The sequence below is a fragment of the Dasypus novemcinctus genome, chromosome 3 (genome assembly GCF_030445035.2).
Source record: "Dasypus novemcinctus isolate mDasNov1 chromosome 3, mDasNov1.1.hap2, whole genome shotgun sequence".
Lineage (NCBI taxonomy): Eukaryota > Metazoa > Chordata > Mammalia > Cingulata > Dasypodidae > Dasypus > Dasypus novemcinctus.
In genome coordinates, this window is record NC_080675.1 from 148,439,147 (window position 1) to 148,462,780 (window position 23,634).

At 40.2% G+C, this 23,634-nt stretch overlaps 1 protein-coding gene across 1 annotated transcript in view; it reads left to right on the top strand.

The window, feature by feature from the left end:
- LOC131276838 (neuroligin-4, X-linked-like) overlaps nucleotides 1-16,871 on the top strand; it is a 41,372-nt gene extending 24,501 nt beyond the window's left edge. Inside the window, 4 exon segments of the mRNA XM_058290414.1 lie at nucleotides 15,859-16,071; nucleotides 16,073-16,291; nucleotides 16,726-16,825; nucleotides 16,828-16,871. Of these exon segments, the coding sequence (XP_058146397.1) occupies nucleotides 15,859-16,071; nucleotides 16,073-16,291; nucleotides 16,726-16,825; nucleotides 16,828-16,871 (576 nt within the window).
- The last annotated feature ends 6,763 nt before the right edge of the window (nucleotides 16,872-23,634 follow it).

Here is a 23,634-nt window from a genome sequence, read left to right on the forward strand (position 1 = left end):
CCCTACCACCCCCACACAGCTCTTGGCTCTGTTTCTTCGTGTGAGTTAGGGAGGAGGCAGCCATCAACTCTCAGCTTCTATCATCACAGCTTTGTGAACCCAGAAGAGAGAGCTTCCTTCTCCCAGTGACAGAACATAAACCCCAGGGAAGAATTGTGACTGACCAGTTTTGGATCAATATGTCCATCCCCAAGTCAATCACTGTGCGCAAGGACATGGACAGGAGTAAAATGACCCAAGAGTAGAAGACAGGGCACTCTGAATGGCAGCCCCATTGGAACCACCTGGAGTGTGGGAGGGTAGTTTCCCCAAAGGGAGGAATGCTGTTTCTGGAAGCCCTGGCAAACAAAACCAGTGGATGGCCATTACTCTTTCATACTTTGGGCTTGACTCTCTGACTCTCCAACAACCTTCGCTTGGGCACCAGTCTGTCCTTCTGGCCTGCACAGGAGAAGGCTGCTCACTCAGCTGAGTCAGTCCTTTAGAGATATAAGGAATCGTTATTATCTCCAAAATTTTCTTTTCTCCAGGCTAAACTGTTCTAGTACTTCCATCTTTCTGAGTATGACTGGTTTCCAACTTCCCTCCTCTCTTACTCCTGGGCGGAAAGTAGCATGGAAGTAGAACTTGAAAAATATTGATTGGGATGCTGATGGAAATAATCAAGAGCTTTAGTGTCTCCTTGGAGCCTGCCACTGATCTGGTGCTCCCATTAGCCATACAAGGAGAGTTAGTAGGGGAAGAAAGACAAGGAAAGGGGAATGTAGGTGGTAGGAGGAGGAGGATAAAGAGGCAGAAGGAGAGAAGAGGGAAGAGTGGGAGGAGGAGGGAAGGAAGAGAAAGAAGGAGGAAAAGGATATGGCAAGAAGAAGGCGGAGAAAGCTTCTACTCTCTGGGAGCTCTTAGTCTGGGCTACGTCATTGAATACTTAGTATCCAGACTAAGTGGTGCAGACATTGTTCATGGCTGGGTGGCAGGGCAGGCCTCCTGGAAGAGGGGGGTTCGAAGGATGAAAATGATCGCAAAGCCAGAGCCTACTGCAAGAAGTGCAGAACCATCTCTGACTGCCAACTGGAGAGTTGGGGGAAGGGGCTTCTGATCCCCTCCCCCATTCTTTCATTCCCAATTGGGCTGCTCTACTGAGGTCACCCCTAGGCTAATGAGGACTCTTCCTTAAGTTTAAAACCAAATTAAGCAATAAATAGTTTCTGATTAGTTATTTCTCTTGATGTGAATTTTAATGAAAAGCGGGGGAAGCGGACTTGGTCCAATGGATAGGGCGTCTGCCTACCACATGGGAGGTCCAAGGTTCAAACCCAGAGCCTCCTTGACCCGTGTGGAGCTGGCCCATGCACAGTGCTGATGCACGCAAGGAGTGCTGTGCCATGCAGGGGTGTCCCCCGCGTAGGGGAGCCCCACGCACAAGGAGAGCTGCCCAGCGCGAAAGAAAGCGCAGCCTGCCCAAGAATGGCGCCGCACACACAGAGAGCTGACACAGCAAGATGACGCAACAAAAAGAGACACGGATTCCCATGCCGCTGATAAGGATAGAAGTGGTCACAGAAGAACACACAGGGAATGGACACAGAGAGCAGACAACTGGGCGGGGGGGGGGGGAGGGGCAGTGGGAAGGGGAGAGAAATAAATAAAAAAATAAATCTTAAAAAAATTTTTTTTAATGAAAAGCCTTCTCTTCCCTCCCTTCCTCTCAAGCACCCTGGGGGTTAACCAGCTTTGGGTTCTGCCTTGGAGAGTCCTCAGAGGTGTGTAGGAAGACTGGAAAAGAAAGGGAGAGAGGCACGGTGGGATCCAAGTCGTTTTCCACAGCGTAGTAAGCTCAGGCCCAGTCAGCCTTCACTTTCCCTGATTTCAGAGTGCCACTGTGTCGTCAGGCAGGGGAAGGGGCCAAAGATGAGGGGGTAGAGAGACACAGTCTCAGACGTCTGCCAGCTCACTCTAGTCAGGAGAGGCTGAAGCATGAGGAGAAAAAGTCAGTACATGACAAAAGTTAGAGATGCTCAGATAAAGAAGTGTGACCAGGTGGGGCCCACCAAGTCACAAGAGTCACAGGGGTGAGGACAGGGCTGCAGGAGAAGGCAGAATGGCGCAGTGGACAGAACCCAGTTGTAGGAGGTTGAGTTATTACACCAACAAACACATGTTCGTAATCTTTATCCACATTTTTTGGTGTGGGTATAAACCTATGGTAAATAAGACTCTTAAAGGTGTTGTTTTCAGTTAAGGTGTGGCCCAACTGAATGAGGGGGGGGTCTTAATCTGGATTACTGGTGACCTTATAAAAAGGACCTGGAAGTAACAAGCCAGAAAGGAGGGGACACTGCCAATGTGATGGGCAGTAGACGTGCAAGCCAAGGAATGCCAAGGATTGCTGGGACCCAGCACCAGGGAAGCAAGCCTGGCTTACATCTTCATTTCAGACTTCTTCTAGCCTCAAAACCATGAGTTCATAAACTCTCGTTTAAACCAATCCATTTGTGGTCTTTACGATCACACCTCAAGCTAACTAAGATACAGGTTCTAGGGTGATATGCTGTGCGTTTCTGAACAGGTGAGCCCCCACTCTGCTCCGTATCCTCCCTGGGATGAAGGTGATGGTTATGACTTGAGGATTCTTGTGACCCTGCCAGGAGATGCACATGGGAAAGCCCACTGTCAGCCCAAAAGAGGTGGGGTAGTGTGTGTGAGGGAGATGGCAGGGCACTGACACTTCCTTACTGTTCTGAACCCCTGTCAGGAGACCACCCAGCACAGCAGCTGTTGGACCATTTCAGTTAGTCACAATCCCCCTTTCACAGGCAGCAAATTGAGGCCAAAGTTCTCAGAAGTGTCTCCAGTATGGAACAAGAACGTCAGGCTCCAGCCCTCTGCCTTGCAGGGCATCCTCAAGGATCCTCTCCCAGGACCTAGAAGCCCCCAGGGAGTAGCTGAGTCAAAGGGTGGCTCTAAGGGCTAAATCGCTCACCCCAGGCTCTGCTCAGAGCCTGCTGCTCAACCTCACAGTCCTGATCACTCCTTCCAGCTGAGCAGAGAAGATCTTTCTTGAGAGGAGAATAAAATCCATGGTTTCTGCTGGAGGACGGAAAAGGGGGAAAGCCCTTTCCTGTCTAAACTGCTGACAGGAGGAGGAAACAAACCAGCCAGAAGGAAATAAAAATGGACTTTTCAGTAGGTTCCTCTTCAATGTCTCCTTCGTTGTCCCTTCCAGGGTACCTCTTTTTCCTCTCCCTCTCCTTCTCTGTCCTTCCTCTTCCTTCCTTTTGTCCCTCCCTAACTCCATGAAGCACTTCTGACTGAGGGGTTCCAGTGGGACCCCATCAGGCCCCAGACTCCCAGGGAAAGACTGGTTATGTTTATGATTCTGTGAAAGTCAGCCCTGCTGCTTGGGTCACAGGAAAGGCATCATTCTTGGCTCAGGCATCTGGGTGATGACAAATTTAGAGCATCCATCTCTAAGTCCAACCTCTTTGGCTTCCCTCTTGGATACCAGGAGCCAGACTAGTCCAGAAGATTGGCTTCTGACCAGGACTCTGAAGCCCAGAACTGGGACCAGCTGTTCCAGTCCCAATACCTCCTACACTTGGCCTATGTCACCATCAGGCACCTGGGCCACTCTGGTTGACTTTACCGCCCCAACTTTGTGGGACATGCTGACTGTATCTTCCTTATGTGGCAGTGATGGATGACAGGATGGAATGATCAGATCTCTTGGTGGCAAAGGACAGTACCCAGTTCATACTAGATTGGCACAAAGGGAAATTTTACTGATAGCAGTACCAGGCTGTCCCTTCTGAGGGCCAGCCACAGCCAGTATGGGACACTGCCAGGCCTGGGCCTCAGGAACATGTGAACCCAAATCTGGAATGCTGCCAGGAATCTTCTCCTTCCATCACCATCCCTTGTCTCTGCTTCCCTTTCACTACAGAACGGCTTCCTCTACATCCTTAGCCTCACCCCTCACAGTGTCACCTCCTGAAGAGAGACTCTTTATCTCAGTACCAGTTCAAAAACTCTCAGGGAAGAAGTGTGATTGGCTGAGCTTGGGTCATGGTCAACTATGACCAGAAGATGAAGTTACAAAATGGCCACTCCCATGGGAACACTATGGGTGGAAAGGGGGAAGGAGCAGTTTGTGAACAAGAAGGGGGGGGCTGTTCTCCCCAGAGATTAAGAGGAGGACTGGAGAGACAAATCAATAGGCATCTACTTCATCTGTTCTCTCATAAAGAGGACTATAGAACTTTTTTGTAGGTCCCAGTGGAGAAGCTTTGCAAACATCATCCTCATCAATTCTGGTTCAGTGAGAACATGGGGCACTAGGAGTATTTCTTTCCCTTGTCTACAGCCCCTAACCAGTCATCCTGACTTGTGGACACTCTTACCTGTAATGCCCAGTGTTAGTCCTAGTAACCCCGACCTACCATCTCATCCTGGCACGCACTTATCCTGTTTAGCTTTACTTAGTGTCTAGAAATACAGCCCAAAAATAAGAACCCAGGATTTGAAGTTAGCTATACCTGAGTTGGAATTAGATGTCAACATTTACTACTACCTGTTGGATCTTAGACAACTTCTCTGAGGTCCCAAATCAATGTTCTGGATCAGCACAGACATCTCTTCTTAGGAGCTGGTCATGACTGGGTATGGGATATTGGCAAACACATTTCAGCTTCACTCCCTCTAATTTGGCTCAGCTGCTTGCTGGTAGGAATGGTAGTGATGGTGGAAGGATGCAATAAGGAGGATCAAAGATGTGGGCATGCATGTGCAAGCACACTCAGACACACAGGCACCCACACACATGCCAGCCTTGTGTGCTCAGGGGAAAGATGGCCGGGACCAGAAACTCTACCTGGAATCTTCTCCCCTCAGACCTCTCAGATGTCTAATAATAATCACTGAACCTGCATTTACAGGCCACTTACCATGTGCCAGGCATTGGGCTAACCTTTTAACATTCATTATTTCATTGAAACCTCTCCACTACTCCCTGAAGTGAATACTAGCATCCCTCTTTTCAGAGGAGGGAATGGAAGCCCAATGGGTTAAGCAATTTGCTCATGGTTATCACTCAATTAGGATGTGGCAGAGCTAGTGTTCAATTCCAAGTCTGCTGCTGGGAGCTACAACAGACCCAGTTTCCCCAAGGAGAGATTTGCAGGGGACAGCAGATTCTCCAGGCAAATGTATTGGTTCTTGCTGGTCCTGATCCCTTCTTCGGGTGCTGGGATGGGTGATATGAAAGCTTGATGGTGACTCTTTCAGCCTGTTTACCTTAAGTCATAATCAACACTGGAGGGGCCAATTCTTTGTCCTCTTGAGGAGATCTAATCTTTCAGCAAATGGAAGAGAAAAGAGGAGCTCCCGCTTCCCCTAATGCCCAGAGGGAGGTGGCCTAAGCCCCAAACCACACTAGTTAACCTTCAGAGGTGGGAAACCACACCAAGATGGGTCCAGAATTACCCCTAGAGCCCCAACAAACCCCCATGCAGGTTGATGTCCAGGCCCTTTTTATTCTTTTCACAAAAGCCTTATGTTTCAGGACAGAGGCCTTGTGGACCCTAAGGAAGCTCCTGTGTCCTCGATCCAGAGCAGGGAGGCCTGAAGATGACCAGCCTCAAAATCACCTGAAAAAGTTGCTGTAAGTGCAAGTTCTTGGCCCACCACCTCCTCCCCATGCCCCATTCCAGATACTGATTCATTGGGGTTGGAGGGTACCTAGAAATATGAATTTTAACAATATGCCTATCTCCTATGACATCTCCTTACAAATTATAAAAATATGTTCATTTATTATAGGTTTTTTTTGCCTCCAAATTGCTATATGTGGGGCTCGGGAATCCGTATTTCTCTAGGAGAGGCCTATGTTCATTAAAGTTTGTAAACACCTGTTCAGGGGTTTGGAAACATGATCTGTAATGCAGTTGCTGGGCTTGCACAGATCAGTCCCAGGGATCTACACAGAGTAATTAGTCTGGGGACTCCACAGTCTGGCGTTTGAGAAGAGAAGGTGCACCACTTCCAGCTCAAGTCTGGTTCCTTGGACTCCCATAACCCCCCTGGATTCAACCTGATAAGAAGTGGAGGAAACAGCAAGCCATATTTGGAGAAGGCAGTTCTAATGAGCCTTCCCGGTTCAGAAAATGCATCGACAGTTCCTGCCTAAGCCTGTCCTCCTATGTTCTGCTTGGGACCCTCTCCCTTGAAAGCCTGAGGCCACCCCATGGCTCCCTACTTGCTGAGCTCCTCCCACACCATTCTGCCAGACATAGTACAAAGCTCCTCTTCCAAGAATGTCCTCCCCTGGGTAATTGGACCCTCAGGCCATTGACATTTAAAGAAATGTTCTTGACCTTTTCAGCAGTTCCATAAAATCATAAAATAGAACTCTAAATATTACTCCAGACTCCTACTTGCCTAGACCCTGGCAGAGACTCATTTTCCAGGCTAACTCAAGAATAAGAGAAAATAGCAAAATTGCTAGTGAAAAAGACTCTTCTAAAACATGCCCCTTCTGGTAATCATTCCATAGTTGATCAATATTATCAGCATCAGCACTCTGTCCCCTTCCACCACCATCCCCATCAAAATCATCCTCCCCATCATCACCACCTGCAAGCACCATTACAGGTTTCACCATCATCACCTTAATTACACAAAATATCCAGGATTTATGTGCTTGGGATATTAATCTTACAGTGTCAAAGGTGTGTGTGGCAGAGAAGATAGGCTCTTGATCTTAATACATTTCTGTGGGTATGAACCCATTGTATATAGGACCCTTCGAAGATGTTATTTTTAGTTGAAGAAGGGCCAAATGAATCAGAATGGGTTTTAATACTTTTACTGGAGGCCTTACAAAGAGAAAGTTGCAGGAAGGAGTGAGAGGCTGGAAGTCAATGGAACCTGGCAGAGAGAGGAGAGGACATTACCATGTGAGATTGGAAGGCCAAGGAACCCAAGGATTGGCAGCCAGCCAGAAGCTACCAACCCCAGGAAGACCCCAGTTTCTAGACTCTGAAACTGTGAGCCAATAAATTCCTGTTGTTAAGCCAACTAATTGTGTGGCATTTGTCATAGTTACCAAGACCCGTCACATGTGGATCTCCCTTTTCTCCTTTCCCCATCACAATGGAAGCAGATTAAACTATGAACAGAGAAGAACCAACTACCAGCTCTAGGGACCAGACACAAGAGAGGACAGACCTTGGGAGGAGGGGAATGAATATGTTAAATGATACTTTTGAGAAAATCAAGACGATTTGAATATAGATTAGATATTATATTTTTTAATATTTATGAAGCTTGGAGCAAGAGTAGAAATTTAAACTTTTTTCCTATATGCTCTTTAAGAAGGTTATTTTTAATCTAAAACAAGGGATGACAAACTAGCCTGCACACCAGATCCATCATTTGGCCTGGTTTTGCATAGTTCTTGAGCTAAAAATGTTTTTTATATTTTTATAACAATTTTATTGGAATATAACTCACATATTATGGTGAATTGAATTGTGTATCCCAGTTTGGACATATTCTTGGTCTTAGTCCAGTTTGGACATATTCTTGGTCTTAGTCCAATTCTGCTGGGTTTGGACCCATTGTAAATAGGAGCTCCTGAAAATGTGACCTTGGTTAAGGTAAGGTGCAAATGAATCAGGTTGGGCTTTAATCCAGATTACTAGGATTTTATAAGCAAAGTGAAATTCAGACATAGAAAGAGAAAGCCACAGGAAGAAGCTGGAAGTCAACAGAACCAGGAGGAGAAAGGAGAAGGTGCCACCATTTCTGTCGCCATGTAACAGAAAAGCCAAGGAACAAGGATCACTGTCAGCCAGCCCCAGAACACCACAGTGTTCGGGAAGAATGCATTGCTTTGCTGATGCCTTGATTTTGGATTTCTCCTAGCCTCAAAACCACAAGCCAATGAATTTCCATTGTTTAGGCCAACCCATTGTACTGTATTTGTTTTAGAAGCGGGGAAACTAGGATATCATCATAACATTTACCCCTTTAAAGTATACAATTCAGTGGTTTTAGTATAATCACAGAATTGCAGTCATCACCACTTTTAAATTCTGGAACACTTTCATCACCCCCAAAAAATCCTGTAGTCATTAGCAATCACTCCCCAGTCTCCTCTTCCCGTAATCCCTGGCAACCACTAATCTACTTTCTGTCTCCTGGGTATTTATATGAACGGAATCATACTAGATGCGGTCTCTGTGTCTGGGTTCTTTCACTGAGCATGTTTTCAAGGTCCATCTCAGTTGTAACACAAATAATTTCTTCATTCCTTTAAGGCTTAATAATATTCCATTGTATCGATATACAATCTTTTGCTCACACATTCATCAGTTGATAGATATTTGAGTTGCTTCCCTTTTTTTGTTTCTGTTTTATGTTTTGTGTTTCTTTTTGTCTTAAAATTTTATTCTGGTAACATATATACAGCCTCAAATTTCCTCTTTTTATCACATCCAAATATGTAATTCAGTGGTGTTAATTATAAACAATATTGTGCTACCATCGCCACCATTCATTTTTAACAAAAATTTTAATTGTCTTTTTTTTTAAAGATACATAGATCACACAAAATGTTACAATAAAAAATATAAGAGGGTCCCATATACCCCACTCCCCATACCTCCACACTCCTCCCACATCAACAACACAACAAATATCTGAACATATTTCTATACCCGATACACATGCCCTGGAGAACTCCTTCCCACCCATGCGTCCCCCATCAATGACCCCCCACACCAGTGTTCCTCCCCATAGTTAAACCCCTCTGTGATCCAAAATTTCTTCAAAAGTGAAATCTAATATATTACCAAATTCAATTAGTAGGAAAATGAAATAGTAATGATAGGTTTAAAGATTACAAATAGAATACATGCTAATTTAGAAAAACTAAAATAAAGTAAAAAATAAATTGGGGTATTAAAAACGGGAAATACCATAAAAGTTTGTTTTGGATGTTTTGCCTTTTATCACTGTAATAGGTGTTGCCCTGTACGTACAGTCTCAAGGCAATTTCTTCCATTCCTTCCTCAGTGTCTACATCCTTTTTTTTTTAATTTTTAATTTTGTCTTCAAAAAAGTTTTAGATCACAGTAAAGTCACATATACAATATAGGGTATATACCCAACGTCAAACATGTTTCCCCCTTCCCCAGCAGTGATTTTTTTGTTGTTGTTGTTTTTTAAAGATTTATTTTATTTATTTCTCAACATTATAGTTTCAACCATGTCCCTGACAATCTCCCATGTTCACCTGCTTCCCCCAAACCCTACCTCCAATTCCATGGACCATCTGATCCATCCTCAGCGATGAACGTTTGTGCACAAGTGTTTGTGTGAACATATGTATTCAAATCTCTTGGGTATATACCTAAGAGTAGAATTGCTGGGTCATATGGTAGCCATATAATTTTTTATTTTTTTATTTTTTAGGAGGTACCAAGGGTTGAACCCCAGACCTCATAAGTGTTAAGTGGGAACTCAACCACTGAGCAGCACCTACTCCCTGCCGTACCATTTTATATCCCCACTAGCAGTTTAAGAGGATCCCAATTTCTCCACATCCTTGTCAACACTTGTTATTGTCTGTCTTTTTAATTTTACCCATCGTAGAGGCTATAAAATGATATCTCATTGTGGTTGGTTTTTACATTTTTAGAGAGTTGTAAAAACAAACAAGCAAGCAAAAGTGAAGAAAGCATGACAGAGATCATATGCTATATGAGGCCTGCAAGCATAGAATATTTACTATCTGGACCTTTATAGAAAAAGTTTGCTGAGCCCTGGTTTGAAATATTCTAAATTATTCTTAAGGTAAAAGGCAAAATACAAACTGTAATGAGTATCAAAAGTTTAAAGCCAAGTTATTTAACTAGTTGAATTTTTAATTATTTTTTAAAATTAATTACATTTTAAAGTATTTTTATTAAAAAATATCCACAAGTTTCACATTCAATTTCTATCTAGTTTCCAAGTAAAGAGTTAGCATCATACTTCAGTGTTATTATACCCAGACCAGGAATATACAAGTTTAAGAGTAATATGAATTTTTCAAAACTTTCTTCAGTCACTATGTATCACTCTTGTAAATAAGTGCTAATTCATGAGTGCCTCCAGAACCATTAACTAGAATAAGAAGAGAAGCAAAAAATGGTCTCTTGGTACTACTGGGTCAGGTAGTTCATTATACAAGCATCTATTGCATTCACCCTCTCTAAGAGAAAGGATTTGACAAGTTAATTTGTCTTTTCTCCACTTACGTGCTTCTGCAGCTAATATCCTGTAGACTTTCAGCAGTGGAGCCATTTCCAACCTCAGAAACAGCACAGTTCATGTGCCTGCTCAGTATTTGGATGTGGACACCTTTAATCTGGGAGCTTTGGGGCAAGAGTTGTTGAAAAGTGCCTGGGAATGAACAGTGTTAGTCACAGGAGCAGATGACAGGGCAATGGGTGGTTTGTGCCAGGCTGAGTGCTGAAACATGCATGAGTGTCTTAGTTTGCCAGAGCTGCTATGATGAACATCACACAATGGGTTGGCTTAAACAACCAACATTTACTGTCTCACAGTTTTGAAGAAGTCTGACATCAAGGTCCTATGGACCATGCCTTTTCCCTGAAGTTTTTATCATTCTGGTGCTGGTTTGCTGCAATCCTTGAGGTCGTTGGCTTGCATTTCTGCCTCCCTCACATGGTCTCCTTCCGTGGTTTTCTCTGACTTCTGACTTTTCTAACTGCTTCTGAATTTCCTCTCTTAATAAGGTCTCAGTAACAGGGATTAAAGCCCACACTCACTCAGTTTGACACCAACAAGATCCTATTCACAAATGAGTCTAAACCCCGACTCACCTTAACAAATTCAAAGATGCTGTTTACAAATACATTCACAACCCCAGGAATACGCATTGAGACTTGAATGTATCTTTTGTGGGGTATGTGATTCAGTCCCACATACAGAGTGAAAGAGGTGCTCACATGTTCTTTAATTAATTTATTTATTTGTGTGTTTGAATTATGTGGCAACCTCTAAACAGTGGGGCCCAAAAGTCACCTGATAATACCTATGTATTCATGGATGAAATGAAATGGTGTCTGGGATTTGGTTTGCAATACTGCAGCAAAATATCAGGGTGATAGATGAAATAAGATTGGCAAAATATTAATATTACTAATTGTTGAAATTGGGTGATAGATATTGAGGGTTCATTTTACTGTTACCTCTACTTTTGTATATGTTTGAAAGTTTTTGTAATACAAAGCTAAAAATGATAAAGTGAAAAGAGAAAAGATTATGAGTGAGAAAGAGACAAGGAATGAGGGAGAGGATTTAGAGAAGATGCTCCCTGCCAAATGTGAAGAGGCAGACAGCACATCAATGAAGGCTGCTGGTGGCACAGATGCAAGAATCTTTACCATCAACCAGCTCCATCAAATTGGAATGTTAGCACTTATACCTGAAAAAAAGCCTTTGCTAGGATCCCAGTTGTGCATGTAACCAGTTGACAATAGACTGTTTTGATATGGCTGTTCGAACCCTTTGCTCTGCAAAGAGGGTTTTTATAGAGTCAGGTTATATCAAGAAGGCTGGAGATGAGACAAAGACTCAGCATGCCTGGGATGTCCCATGCCTGAGACAGAGGGCTGACCCCCATGGCATCTCTCTTCTGTATAATTTTTAAAATTAGGAGATAGTTCAGGTACCAAAAGAAATAAAATATACTTATATATAAGTATTTATAAGAATATGTGCATTTATGTATATAAAATAAATATTCATGTGCCTATCACTCAGCTTGTCACATCTTAACACTTTGCCATCTTTGTTTCAGATCTTTTTTTACAGATTGAAATAAAATATTACAGATAACATTTCATTTCAATCTGTAAAAGTTGAAATTTTTAAAAAGTTGAAGGCGTTCTAGGTCAATCTTCAATGCCCTTCTCTTCCCTTCTTCCTTGTCATTCCTATGAATATTTTAATACTTTGGATATACATGTGTCTGTAAACAATATAGGAGATTGTTTTGCATATTTTAAAACTTTATATAAATTGTATCATACCTGTATATCCTTCTACAGTTTGATTTTTTTCACTGATATTTTACAAGATTTACCTATGTTGCTCCTGATTCTACTACAATTTATTTATTCATTTTCCTGTTAATGAACACTTATGATGATTCCAGTATTCCTCTATTTCAGACTATGTTGAAATGAATATTTTTGTACATATCTTCTCATGTACACATATGAGAGTGTCTATTTAGTTGGTAGAATTTTTAGAACTTTTTATTGTGGTACATATATACAACTCAACATTTTAACCTCTTTCAAGTGTACAGTTCAGTAGTATTAATTACTTCCACGACATTGTGCCACCATTACCATCACCCTTCACTCCAACTTTTTCATTACTTCAAACTGTACCCATTAAGCAATAACAGTCCCCTCCCCCACTGTGGCCCTGGTCATCTTTCATCTATATTCTGTTTCATGAAATTTTCTTATTCTAAGTATTTCATATAAATGAGATCATAAAATATTTGACTTTTTGTATTGCTTATTTCACTCAACATGATCATTCATGTTATAGCATGTATCAGAAATTAATTCCTTTTTATGGCTGTGTAATAGTCCACATATATATCACATTTCGTTTATCCATTCATCTGTTGATGGATGATAGTAGAGTCATTAGTAGAGTCATAGTAGAGTATGCACATCTTACATTTAGTGGCTCCTTTCCAAAGTGGTTGTCTAAGAGCCCCCATTTTATTGGGTTTCTTAATTTTTGTCAATCCAGTGAGTGTAAAAATATATATAATATTGTTTTAATTTTCCATATCTTTGATATGAGGCCATGCACCTTTTCCTTTCAATTGACCACTAAAGTTTCCTTTTTTGTTATTTTCTTGTTGACTATTTTTTCTCCTTTGCATAGCTGTTCTCTTTTTTATTGATTTGTAGAAGTTCTTTATATATTGTATACATTGACCTTGTATTGGTTTTAATGCATTGCATAGATCTTCTCCCAGTTAATAAGTTGACTTCTCAATTGTGAAATCATTTTTGTACAAAAGTTTTATTTTTAATGTAGTTGAATTTATCCATTTTTCCTCTATTGTTGATGGTTTTTCCTTTTAATTTAATAAATCCATTCCTACTTCAAGTTCATATAGCTATTTTCTTATATTTTCCTTTAAAAGATTTTAAGCTTTTCTCTACATATTTAGGTCTTTATTCTATCTGGAATTAATTTTTATGTATGGTATAAACTGCAGATCTAATGTTTTACATGTGAATAACCAAATTTTCAGCACCACTTATCTTATAGCAAATATCCACATAGGCATAAATAAGTTTCTGGGCTATCTAGTCTATGGCATTTTTCTATTTGCCAGTGTTTATTCTAATGCCACACTTTCTTAACTACCATAGCTTTATATTAAATCTTTTTTTATATAATATATCCATGTGGCTTATTACACTCATTGATTTTCATGAGCTGAAACACCTTTGAACACCCTGGATAAAACCCACTTGATCATGATGTAGAATTCTTTTTGCTGTTGTTGCTGTAGTCTTTTTTTATTGTTGTTGTTGTTGTTTTTAATATATTAAATCTTGATAGCTGGTTGGGGAAGTTCCTCCTCTTTTTCCTTTAACATTCTCTTAGCTGTTTTTAATCCTTCACCATTCTGTACAAATATTAGTTTCCATGGTTCTGTGAAAAACACTATTGAGATTTTGCCCCAAACTGTATTGGTTTTATATATTAATTTGGGAAAAAGTGATATCTTTACAACTTAGATTTTCCTACACATTAACATGATACATATCTCCATTTACCCACATTTATTTACGTCTGTTTTTAAGTCTTTAAGTAGTGTTTTTAAAGTTTCTCCATTAAAGGATCTGAATGTTTTGGTTAGAGTTATCCTCAACTTCTAGTTTTATTTGGTTTTGCTGTTTTGATGATGTATTAAAATTATATTTTACAAGTATTTATTGCTACTGTATATGAATGCAATTGATTATTGAATATTTTCAACTTCTCCATTAAAAAATGGTGAACTTTTTGCACCTTACTGTCATGGAACTCATTCATACTTATTTTATGGGCAGACAGTGTTGTTTCTTTTGTTCACCTAGACCACAGCCGACTATACAAAAGAACTTGTATCTTTCTAATATTTGTCAAATGAATATTTGCTGACTATTGAATGAAACACATATACAAAGCGATAAGCACAAGGCCTGGCACACAGTGATATGGAAACTGTAAAGGCTTGCTTTGGGTGCTGATTAGATTCTAAGGCCTCATATGCTTACAACCCAAGTCTCAAACAAGTCTCCCTGACCAAATCTAACTTGAGGCAGCAGTGTGGGAGGGCAGCACTAGCTTCCCTTCTCTTCCCTGGCCTCTCTTATGTACCCACTCTAAAGTGCAATGGAGCCGAGCAAATGAAAACTGACAGGAGCATGTCAGTTCACCAAGGCTGCTCTCCTTGCTATGGCTTCCTCTAGCTCACACTTATTTTCTTTTGTTTCACTAAGAGAATGAAATGCATATGAGTATGTGGTCTGCTTTACTCCTGTCCCAGGAACTGTCAGCATGCCTGTCAAAATTTATTCTTAAAAAAACATCAGTGATTAGAAAATACTGTTTGGTCCCCTTTCATGGTCTCCTCCAACTACACAGCAAGAAAAATATGGAACACATCTTTCCTCTGCCCCACTCCTATAGCTGTATCCTTTCCTCACATCCCTACTGTATAAGATTGGCCCCTCAACCTCCATTCTACCTTGTGCTAGCTAGAGAGGTTGAAAAGCTTAAAACAATGTTTCTCAGATTACTTTGCAGCTAAGTTCCTGGATTCAAAGTTGCTTCTACCCAGTAAAGGGCACTCAAATGATACCTGGAAGTAAGAAGAGAGGTGGAGGTCATCTAACTGCTGGTAAGCGATGGTTTGCTGGCTGGGGCAGTAGCTGGACTCAGACTTCCAGTGTCCAGCTTCATGGGATCTGAGTCAACTGTGGTGGCAGCAGCGGCAGATCCCTGACAGCTTCAGGGATTTATTTGTTTATTCAATAGCCTTGTGACAGAACCCTGACTTTCACACAACAAATGCCTTCCAAAGACACACCTAATTCTTGTATTAAGTACCTTTTCTGCTTAAAATGGCTAGAGTGTTTTCTATTTACTGCACTGACAGCAGATTGAAGCATCTATCCTCTCCTAGATCTCCTAAATTTATAATATTTTTGCCCAGGAGAGAATTCATGTCAGTTCAGTTCAGCTTTATATATCTACCTCAATTACATTTCCAGACCACTTTCTTGGTCCCTGCCTTCAGAAGCGCTTAGTCTTTCTAGGGAGATTGATTTTTATTCAGGGGTCTGCAATAGTAGTGGCTGCTATTTATTGATCAACTATCAAGTATAAGGTGATATTGGGGCTTTAAATACACTGCTTATTTCCCATCACAACCCTGTGGGATATTTGTGTGAGGAATGCTTTTGGCCATGCGCACTAGAACACCCCACCAGCAGTACTTAAACAAGTAAGGGGTGTGTTTTTCTCATGTAAAAAGATACTCAGGTTAAGGAATTCAGGCTCTGTGGCTGGTCAAGGCTATTATGAAGTGCGAGTCTTCTTCTGTTTTCCTGCTTCACCATTATTAGTGTGTACTTTTCTTCCTTAGGGTTATAAAATAAATGCTGCACCTCCAGACATCCCACCCAAGTTCTAGGCAGAAAGAAGGGGGATTGAAGGAACCAAAAAACAAATGATAAAAAGAAAAAGCCTTCTGTGAAGATATGGCCAACCACCAAACTCCTGGTCATCACAGAGGCCAACAATCCCAAACGCTCCAAGAACCACAAAATGGGGCCTGAGGACATGGCCATGCTCACTGAAATCAAACAGGACTACACCACCACGTTAAGCATCATTACTGTGGGCATGTCTCTCCTCTTCCTCAGCATCTTGGCCTTCACAGTGCTCTACTACAAAAAGGACAAGGGGGCCTTTTTACAAAATGCGCAGGTGCCCCAGCCCCCAGAGGAACACCACAAACATCATCACAAACATCCAAAATGCAGATATGATGTTGCTCCAGATGAAACGGCTGGAGCACAACTGTGAGTGTGAGTCACTGCAAGCTCATGACACCCTGCGGCTCACATGCCTTCCAGACTACATGCTTATGCTGTATAGGTATCTGGAAGACATCCCACTTATGACACCTGTGGTGGTTAGGCTATTGCGTCAACTCATCCAGGTAATTGTGCCCAGTTGTTTGGTCAAACAAGCAATGGGCTAACTGTAGTACAAGGGCATTTATGGACTTTAGTCATTGACTTTACTGCAATGGTAAATCATAGATAGCTGATTACAATTACATCAATCAGGGAGATTGCCATCAGCAATAAATGACACTTTATCCAATCATTTGAATGCCTTAAAAGGGGAAGTGATTCCAGCATTCAGAGGAATTTCCCAGCTCGTGTTTGGACAGCCACCATCTCCCAGAACTCGTCAAGAACCTTCACTGGACTTTCATTGGAGCCCCTGGTTGCAACCTGCCTTGGAATCTGGACTTGTGCATCCCCATGGTCTCATGAGAGACTCTTATAAAAGTGCATACTATTGACATATCTCTTGTTGATTCTGTTTCCCTAGAGAACCCTGACTAAAACAACACCCAGTACTATCACCATGACTCCAAACACACTGACAGGCATGCTGCCTTTGCACATGTTCAGCACCTTCAGTGAAGGACAGACAGTATGAATTTACTCCGTGAGCACTCAACCACTAGAGTGTAGCTTTACCCTTCCTCTGTGCCCCCACCTCAGCCTCACAGAAGCAATAAAGGAAGAGAGAAGGCAACTCTCCAACCAAGGAATGGTTTCCATCGCACTGATGTAGGACAAATGAGAGGAAAGACAATCCTTGTGCCTCTTCTGATCCTTCCTTTTGGAATTCCCCAGCATTTCAAGAGCAACTTCTGGCCCTGAGAAATGTGAAAATGTTGTTTACAGTAGTATTTTAAGATCTCCACCACTCTGGAAGACATGTAGTGTGACTCAGGCCTCATGATTTCAATTTCCTGGATGTTTCCAGTGTAACAATCACAACTGACAATTCTGGAACTTAGCCAGGGACACCAATTTTTTTTTTTAAATTAGGGTAAATAAATAAATAGAAGTTTTTTAAGTGGCATATGATGGATGGCTCTACTTAAATGAAGAAAAATTCTGTGGGCTTTAACCCAGCATATGGATCTGCCCTCCAGAGAGAAGGAAAAGTAGAATTTTATTATTAAATTAGGAGAACTGACTATGCAGTAAAATATGTACAGTTTTGTGCAAAGAGATATTTTGCCAAACTGAACTATAGTTAAGATACTTTGTAAAAAGTTTATGTATACAGGTGCGAGTTTAAAAACACACATGGGGGACAACAATAAAAGTTTTTATTGGTGTTTTCAGCTTGAAAGAGCTTTTAGCAAGGTTGTACATTACATTGTACCCTGTCTGTATATAAATAAATATACACTAGTCATATAAAAAATAAAAAGCCTTCGCCTTGTTAGGCATTGTCTGTTTTGAAAAAAGAAAACAACGCTTTCTTTTGAAATAATTCCAAACTTACAAGAAATTTACAAACCTAATAAAAAATAATACAAGTTCCCCAACATATTTCTACCTAGATATCCAGTTTTACCATTTTTGTTTTCAAATTTTCATTAATTTTTTTTGTTAGAGAAGTTGAAAGTTTACAAAAATATTATGCATAAAACATATAAAATACAGAGTTCCCTTATATCACCTTATTATTGACAACTTACAATTGTGCAGTACATTTGTTATAATTCATGAAAGAATATTTTTATAATTATACTATTACCTATAGCCTATTTTTTACAATAATGTTAATTGTGTCATATAGTCCTTTTTGTTATCTTTTAATTTTGTTCTAGTAATATATATACTACCTAAAATTTCCCCTATTAACCACATTTACATACATTATTAGTCACTGTCAATTACCTTCACAATCTTGCACTACCATTGCTACCAACCATTACAAAAACTATATCATCAACCCAAAAAGAAATTCTGTAAATTTAATCATTAAATCCCTATTCCATACCCCCAACCCAAGACCCTGGTAACCTATATTATATATTCTGATTCTATGAGTTTGCTTATTTTAATTATTTCATCTCAGTGAGATCATATAATAGTTGTCCTTTTATGTCTGGCTTATTTCACTCAACATGATGTCTTCATGTCTTCATGTCTTCATGAATCAGAACTTCATTCCTTTAAAATGCTGAATAATATTCCATTGTATGTATATACCACATTTAGTTTACCCATTCATTGGTTGATGGACACTTGGGTTGCTTCGATCTTTTGGCAATTGTGAATAATGCCACTATGAACATAGATGTGTAAATATCTATTTGAGTCCCTACTTTCAGTTTTGGGGGGTATATACCTAGTAGTGGGATTACTTGGTTATGTGGTATTTATATACTTAGCTGTATGAGAAACTGCCAAAGTGTCTTCCACAATGGCTGCATTATTTTACATTCCCTCCAGCAATGAATAAGTGTTCTTTCTCCATGCCCTCACCAACACTTGTAATTTTCTATTTTTTAATAGTAGTCATTCTAGTGGGTGTGAAATGATATCTCATTGTGGTTTTGATTTGCATTTACCTAATAGCTAATGATGTTGAGCATTTTTTCATGTGATTTTAAGTCATTTGTATATCCTTTCTGGAGAAGTGTCTATTCAAATCTTTTGTTCACTTTTTAATTTGGTTGTTTGTCTTTTTGTTTTTGAGTTGTAGGTTCCTTTATATATTCTGGATATTAAACACTTAAAGATAAATGGTTTCTAAATAATTTCTCCCATTGTGTAGGTTGTTTTTCACTTTCATGATAAAGTTCTTTAATTCACAAAAGTTTTTTCTTTTGATTAGGCCCCATTTATCTATTTTTACTTTTGTTGCTAGTATTTTGGGTGTAAAGTCTAAGAAACCACTGCCTAATACAAGATCCTGAAGATGCTTCCCTACATTTTCTTCTAGGAATTTTATAATCCTGGCTCTTATATTTAGGCCTTTGGTTCATGTTGAGTTAATATTTGTATCTGGTGTGAAATAGGGGTTCTTCTTCATTCATTTGCACATGAATGTCCAATTCTCTTAGCGCCATTTGATGGAGAGACTTTTCTTTCCCAACTGAGTGGACTTGGCAGCCTTGTCAAAAATAAATTGGCCATAAATGTGAGGGTCTATTTCTGAACTCTTAATTTGACTCCATTGATTTATATATCTATCCTTGTGCCAGTACCACACAGTTTTGACCACTGTAGCTTTGTAAGAAGTTATAGTGAGGAAATGTGTGTCCAACTTTTCCTTTTCAAGATAGTTCTGCCTATTCAGGGCCCCTTACCTATCCAGATAAATTTGATGATTGGCTTTTTTATTTCTGCAATGTAGACTATAGGAATTTTTATTGGAATTATGTTGAATCTGTAAGTCATTTTGGGTAGAACTGACATCTTAACAATATTTAGTCTTCCAACCCATGAGCATGGAATGTCCTTCCATTTCTTTAGATTCCCATTGATTTCTTTTATCAAAGTTTTGTAGAAGTCCTTTATATCCTTGGTTAAATTTATTCCTAGATATTTGCTATTTTAAATGGAATTTTTTCCTTGATTTCCTCTTCAGATTGCTCATTATCAGTGTATAGGAACACTACTGATTTTTGTGGGTTGCTCTTGTACCCTACCACTTTGCTGAATTTGTTCAAAGCTAGTAGCTTTGTTATAGATTTTTCTGGACTTCCTATATTTAGGATCATGCCATCTGCAAATAGTGAAAATTTTAATTCTTCCTTTCCAGTTTGGATGGCCTTTTATTTCTTTTACTTGCATAATTGTTTTTGCTAGAATTTCCATTATAAGGTTGAATAACAGTGTTGACAATAGGCATCCTTGTCTTTTTCCAGATCTTGGGGAAAGTTTTCAATCATTCATCATCGAGTGATGTTAACTGCGTGTTTTACATATGTGCCCTTTTTTATGTTAAGGAAGTTTCCTTATTTTCTATTTTTCTAAGTCTTTTTTGTCAAGAAAGTATGCTGGATTTTGCCAAGTGCCTTTTCTGCATCAATTGAGATGATCATGTGTTTTTACCCTTTGTTTCATTAATGCAGTGTATTACATTTGTTGATTTTCTTATGTCGAACCAGATTGCACACCTGGGATAAATCCCATTTGATCATGGTGTATAATTCTTTTAATGTGCTGTTGGACTCGATTTGCAAATATTGTGTTGAGGATTTTTGTGTCCATATTCATGAAAGAAATTGCTCTGTAATTTTCTTTTCTTGTAGGATCTTTATCTGTCTTTGGTAGTAGGCATTGTTGGCATCAGATTGAGTTGGGTAGTGTTTCCTCTTCTTCAATTTTTGAAAGAGTTTGAGCAGGATTGGTATTAATTTTTCTTGAAATGTTTGGTAGAAATCACCTGTGAACCCATCTGGTGCTGGACTTTTCTTTGTTGGGAGCTTTTTGATGAATGATTCAACCTCTTTACCTGCTATTGGTTCACAGAGGTCTTCTATTTTTTTCTAGAGTCAGTGTAGGTGGTTCATGTGTTTCTAGGAATTTGTTCATTTCGTCTAGGTTTTCTAATTTGTTGGCACACTGTTGTTCATAGCATCCTTTTATGAGCCTTTTTATTTCTGTAGGGTCAGTAGTAATGTCTCCTTGATGGTTAGGCTAATGTATCAACTCAGCCAGGTAATGATGCCCAGTTGTTTGGTCAAGAAAGCACTGGGCTAATTGTAATACAAAGGCATTTCATGGGCTTTAAACATCAGTGGGTTGATTACAAAGATGGCTGGCTAAATCTACCATCAAGTAAGGAGATTGTCTTCAGTAATGAGTGCCATCTCATCCAACCAGCTGAAGGCCTTAAAAGGGGAAGTGATTTCAGCATTCAGAGAGAAAATTTCCATCTCTACTTCAGACAGCCAGTGTCTCTTGGGGAACTCATCAAAGACCTTCATCAGAACCCCTAGTTTTGCAGCCTGCTCTGTGGAATTTGGACTTATGAATCCCTACGGTCATGTGTGACAGTTTTATAAAATCTCATACTATTTACAGATATCTCTTGTCTGTTATGTTTCCCTAGAGAACCCTAGATTTTCTAGATGTAGGAGCATATCATCAGCAAATGGTGAAAGTTTTACTTCTTCCTTTCCTATTTGGGTTCCTTTTATTTTCATCCAGCCTACTTGCTCTGGCTCGAACATCTAGCACCACATTAACAACAATGGTGGTAGTAGGCTCCCTTGTCTTATTCCTGATCTTAGAGGGAAAATTATCAGTCTTTTTCCATATATTTATGAATTTTCCCTTTTTCTATCCATTAGTGATTTCTAGATTCATTCTGTTATGATCAGATATCTAGTTCTCCCTTCAATTTTGCCAGCATGTGCCTCCTGTATCTTGGAACACCCAGGTTAGGTGCATGAATAGTTATTGTAGTTATTTCTTCTTGGCGAATTGCCCCTTTTATTAATATATAATGGCCTTCTTCATCCTTTATAACAGTTTTGTACTTAAAGTCTATTATGTCTGCTATTAGTATCACTATGTCAGCTCTTTTTTTGGTTACTATTTGCATGAAATATCTTTTTCCAACCTTTCATTTTTAATTTATTTTTGTCCTTATGTCTGAGGTGAGTCTCTTGTAGACAGCATATAGATTGCTCATATTTTCAACCCATTCTATCAGTCCATGTCCTCTCTTTATCTCTGATATTTGCCATTGTGAATAGGAAGTGTCTTGGAGGTCTATTCAGATTTATTCTGTTTGTGGTACATTGTCTTTTTTGGGTATTAATATTTATGTCTTTTATAAGCTTTGCTAAGTTTTTGGTCATTATTTCATCAGTTATTCTTTCTGCTCTTTTTCCATTCTCTTCTCCTTCTGGGACATGAATAATGTGTACATTTGTACATTTAGTGTTGTCATTTAATTCCCTGAGACCCTGTTCCATTTTTTCCATTCTGTTCTGTATATTCCAGTTTGGATGTTCTGTCTTCAAAATCACTAGTTTTGTCTTTGAGCAATTCAAATCTGCTCTTATGTGCCTCTAATGTATGTTTAATTTGATCCATCATGTCTTACATTCCCATAAGCTCTGTTGCTTTTTTTTGTAGGCTTTCAATTTTTTTCTTTGCTCACCCAATGTCTTCTTAACATCTTTTATCTTTAGTTATATTTTTCTTCAATTCTTTGAGTTGACTTAGATTTGTGTGATTATCTTTGATTTGTTTTGTTAAATCTTGTATCTCTTCAGGAAATGTGGTTTGTTCCTTTGGCTGAGCCATCTCTTCTTGTTTCCTAGTATGACTTGTAATTTTTTGCTGATTTTAAAATTGCCCAGCTTAAATTATCAAAATTGGGCCAGGGATTCAGTAATGGGACACAGATTTTTTTCCCCAGGGGGCTTCAAAGATACAGTACCTAAAAGCAGTTTTCGGGATTTTTTAAAATGTAATTTCCTGATTGGCCAGCAGATGGCTCTTGTCAGCAAACCTTTCCACAGAGGTGTTTCCTTCAATCTCCACTTTCTATTGTTTCTGGTCTGCCAGAGATGAGATTCAAAGCTGGCTCTGCTGGCCAAATTTACTGAAGAGAATCTTCTGACTCACCCTCCCTCTTCCTCTGTGGCAGCTGACAGGAAGGAAGATATCTGTTCCCCTCCCATTTTGGCTGCAGTGAGCCAGGGGTTTTATCTAGACTTAATGTCTTGAAAGTGGGGGATGGGAGCCCTTCCTGGTTGCCATGGGGGTTTGGCAATTCTTGTTTGTTGTTTTTGGGTTCTTTATCTCTCTGTCCCTCACCCTCCTGGAATTTGCACAGCACTGTCCTGGTCTGCTGAACCCCAAAGCAGGTCCCTCAGACAGCTTTTGACCTTTTCTCCACTGTATTTGTGAGAGTTGAGCCTACTTTGATACCATTTCCCTGGAATTCTCTCCATCTGTTTTGTTTTGTTATTTAAGAATTATCTGCATTTATTTGTTTGTTTGTTTGTTTGTTTATTTCTCTCTCCTCTCCCCCCCCCTTCCCCCAGCTGTCTGCTCTCTATGTCCATTCACTGTGTGTTCTTCTGTGACCACTTCTATCTTTATCAGTGGCACCGGGAATCTGTGTTTCTTTTTGTTGCGTCATCTTGTTGTGTCAGCTCTCCATGTGTGTGGTGCCTTTCTTGGGCAGGCTGCACTTTCTTTCGCACTGGGCGGCTATCCTTATGGGATGCTCTCCTTGCGCGTGGGGCTCCCCTACACAGGGGACACCCCTGGGTGGCACGGCACTCCTTGTGCGCATCAGCACTGCACATGGGCCAGCTCTACACGGGTCAAGGAGGCCCGGGGTTTGAACCTTGGACCTCCCAGGTGGTAGGCGGATGCCCTATCCATTGGGCCAAGTCCACTTCCCTCCACCTGTTTTTGATTCCCAGTTTTATTCCATTATGGTCAGAGAAGATGC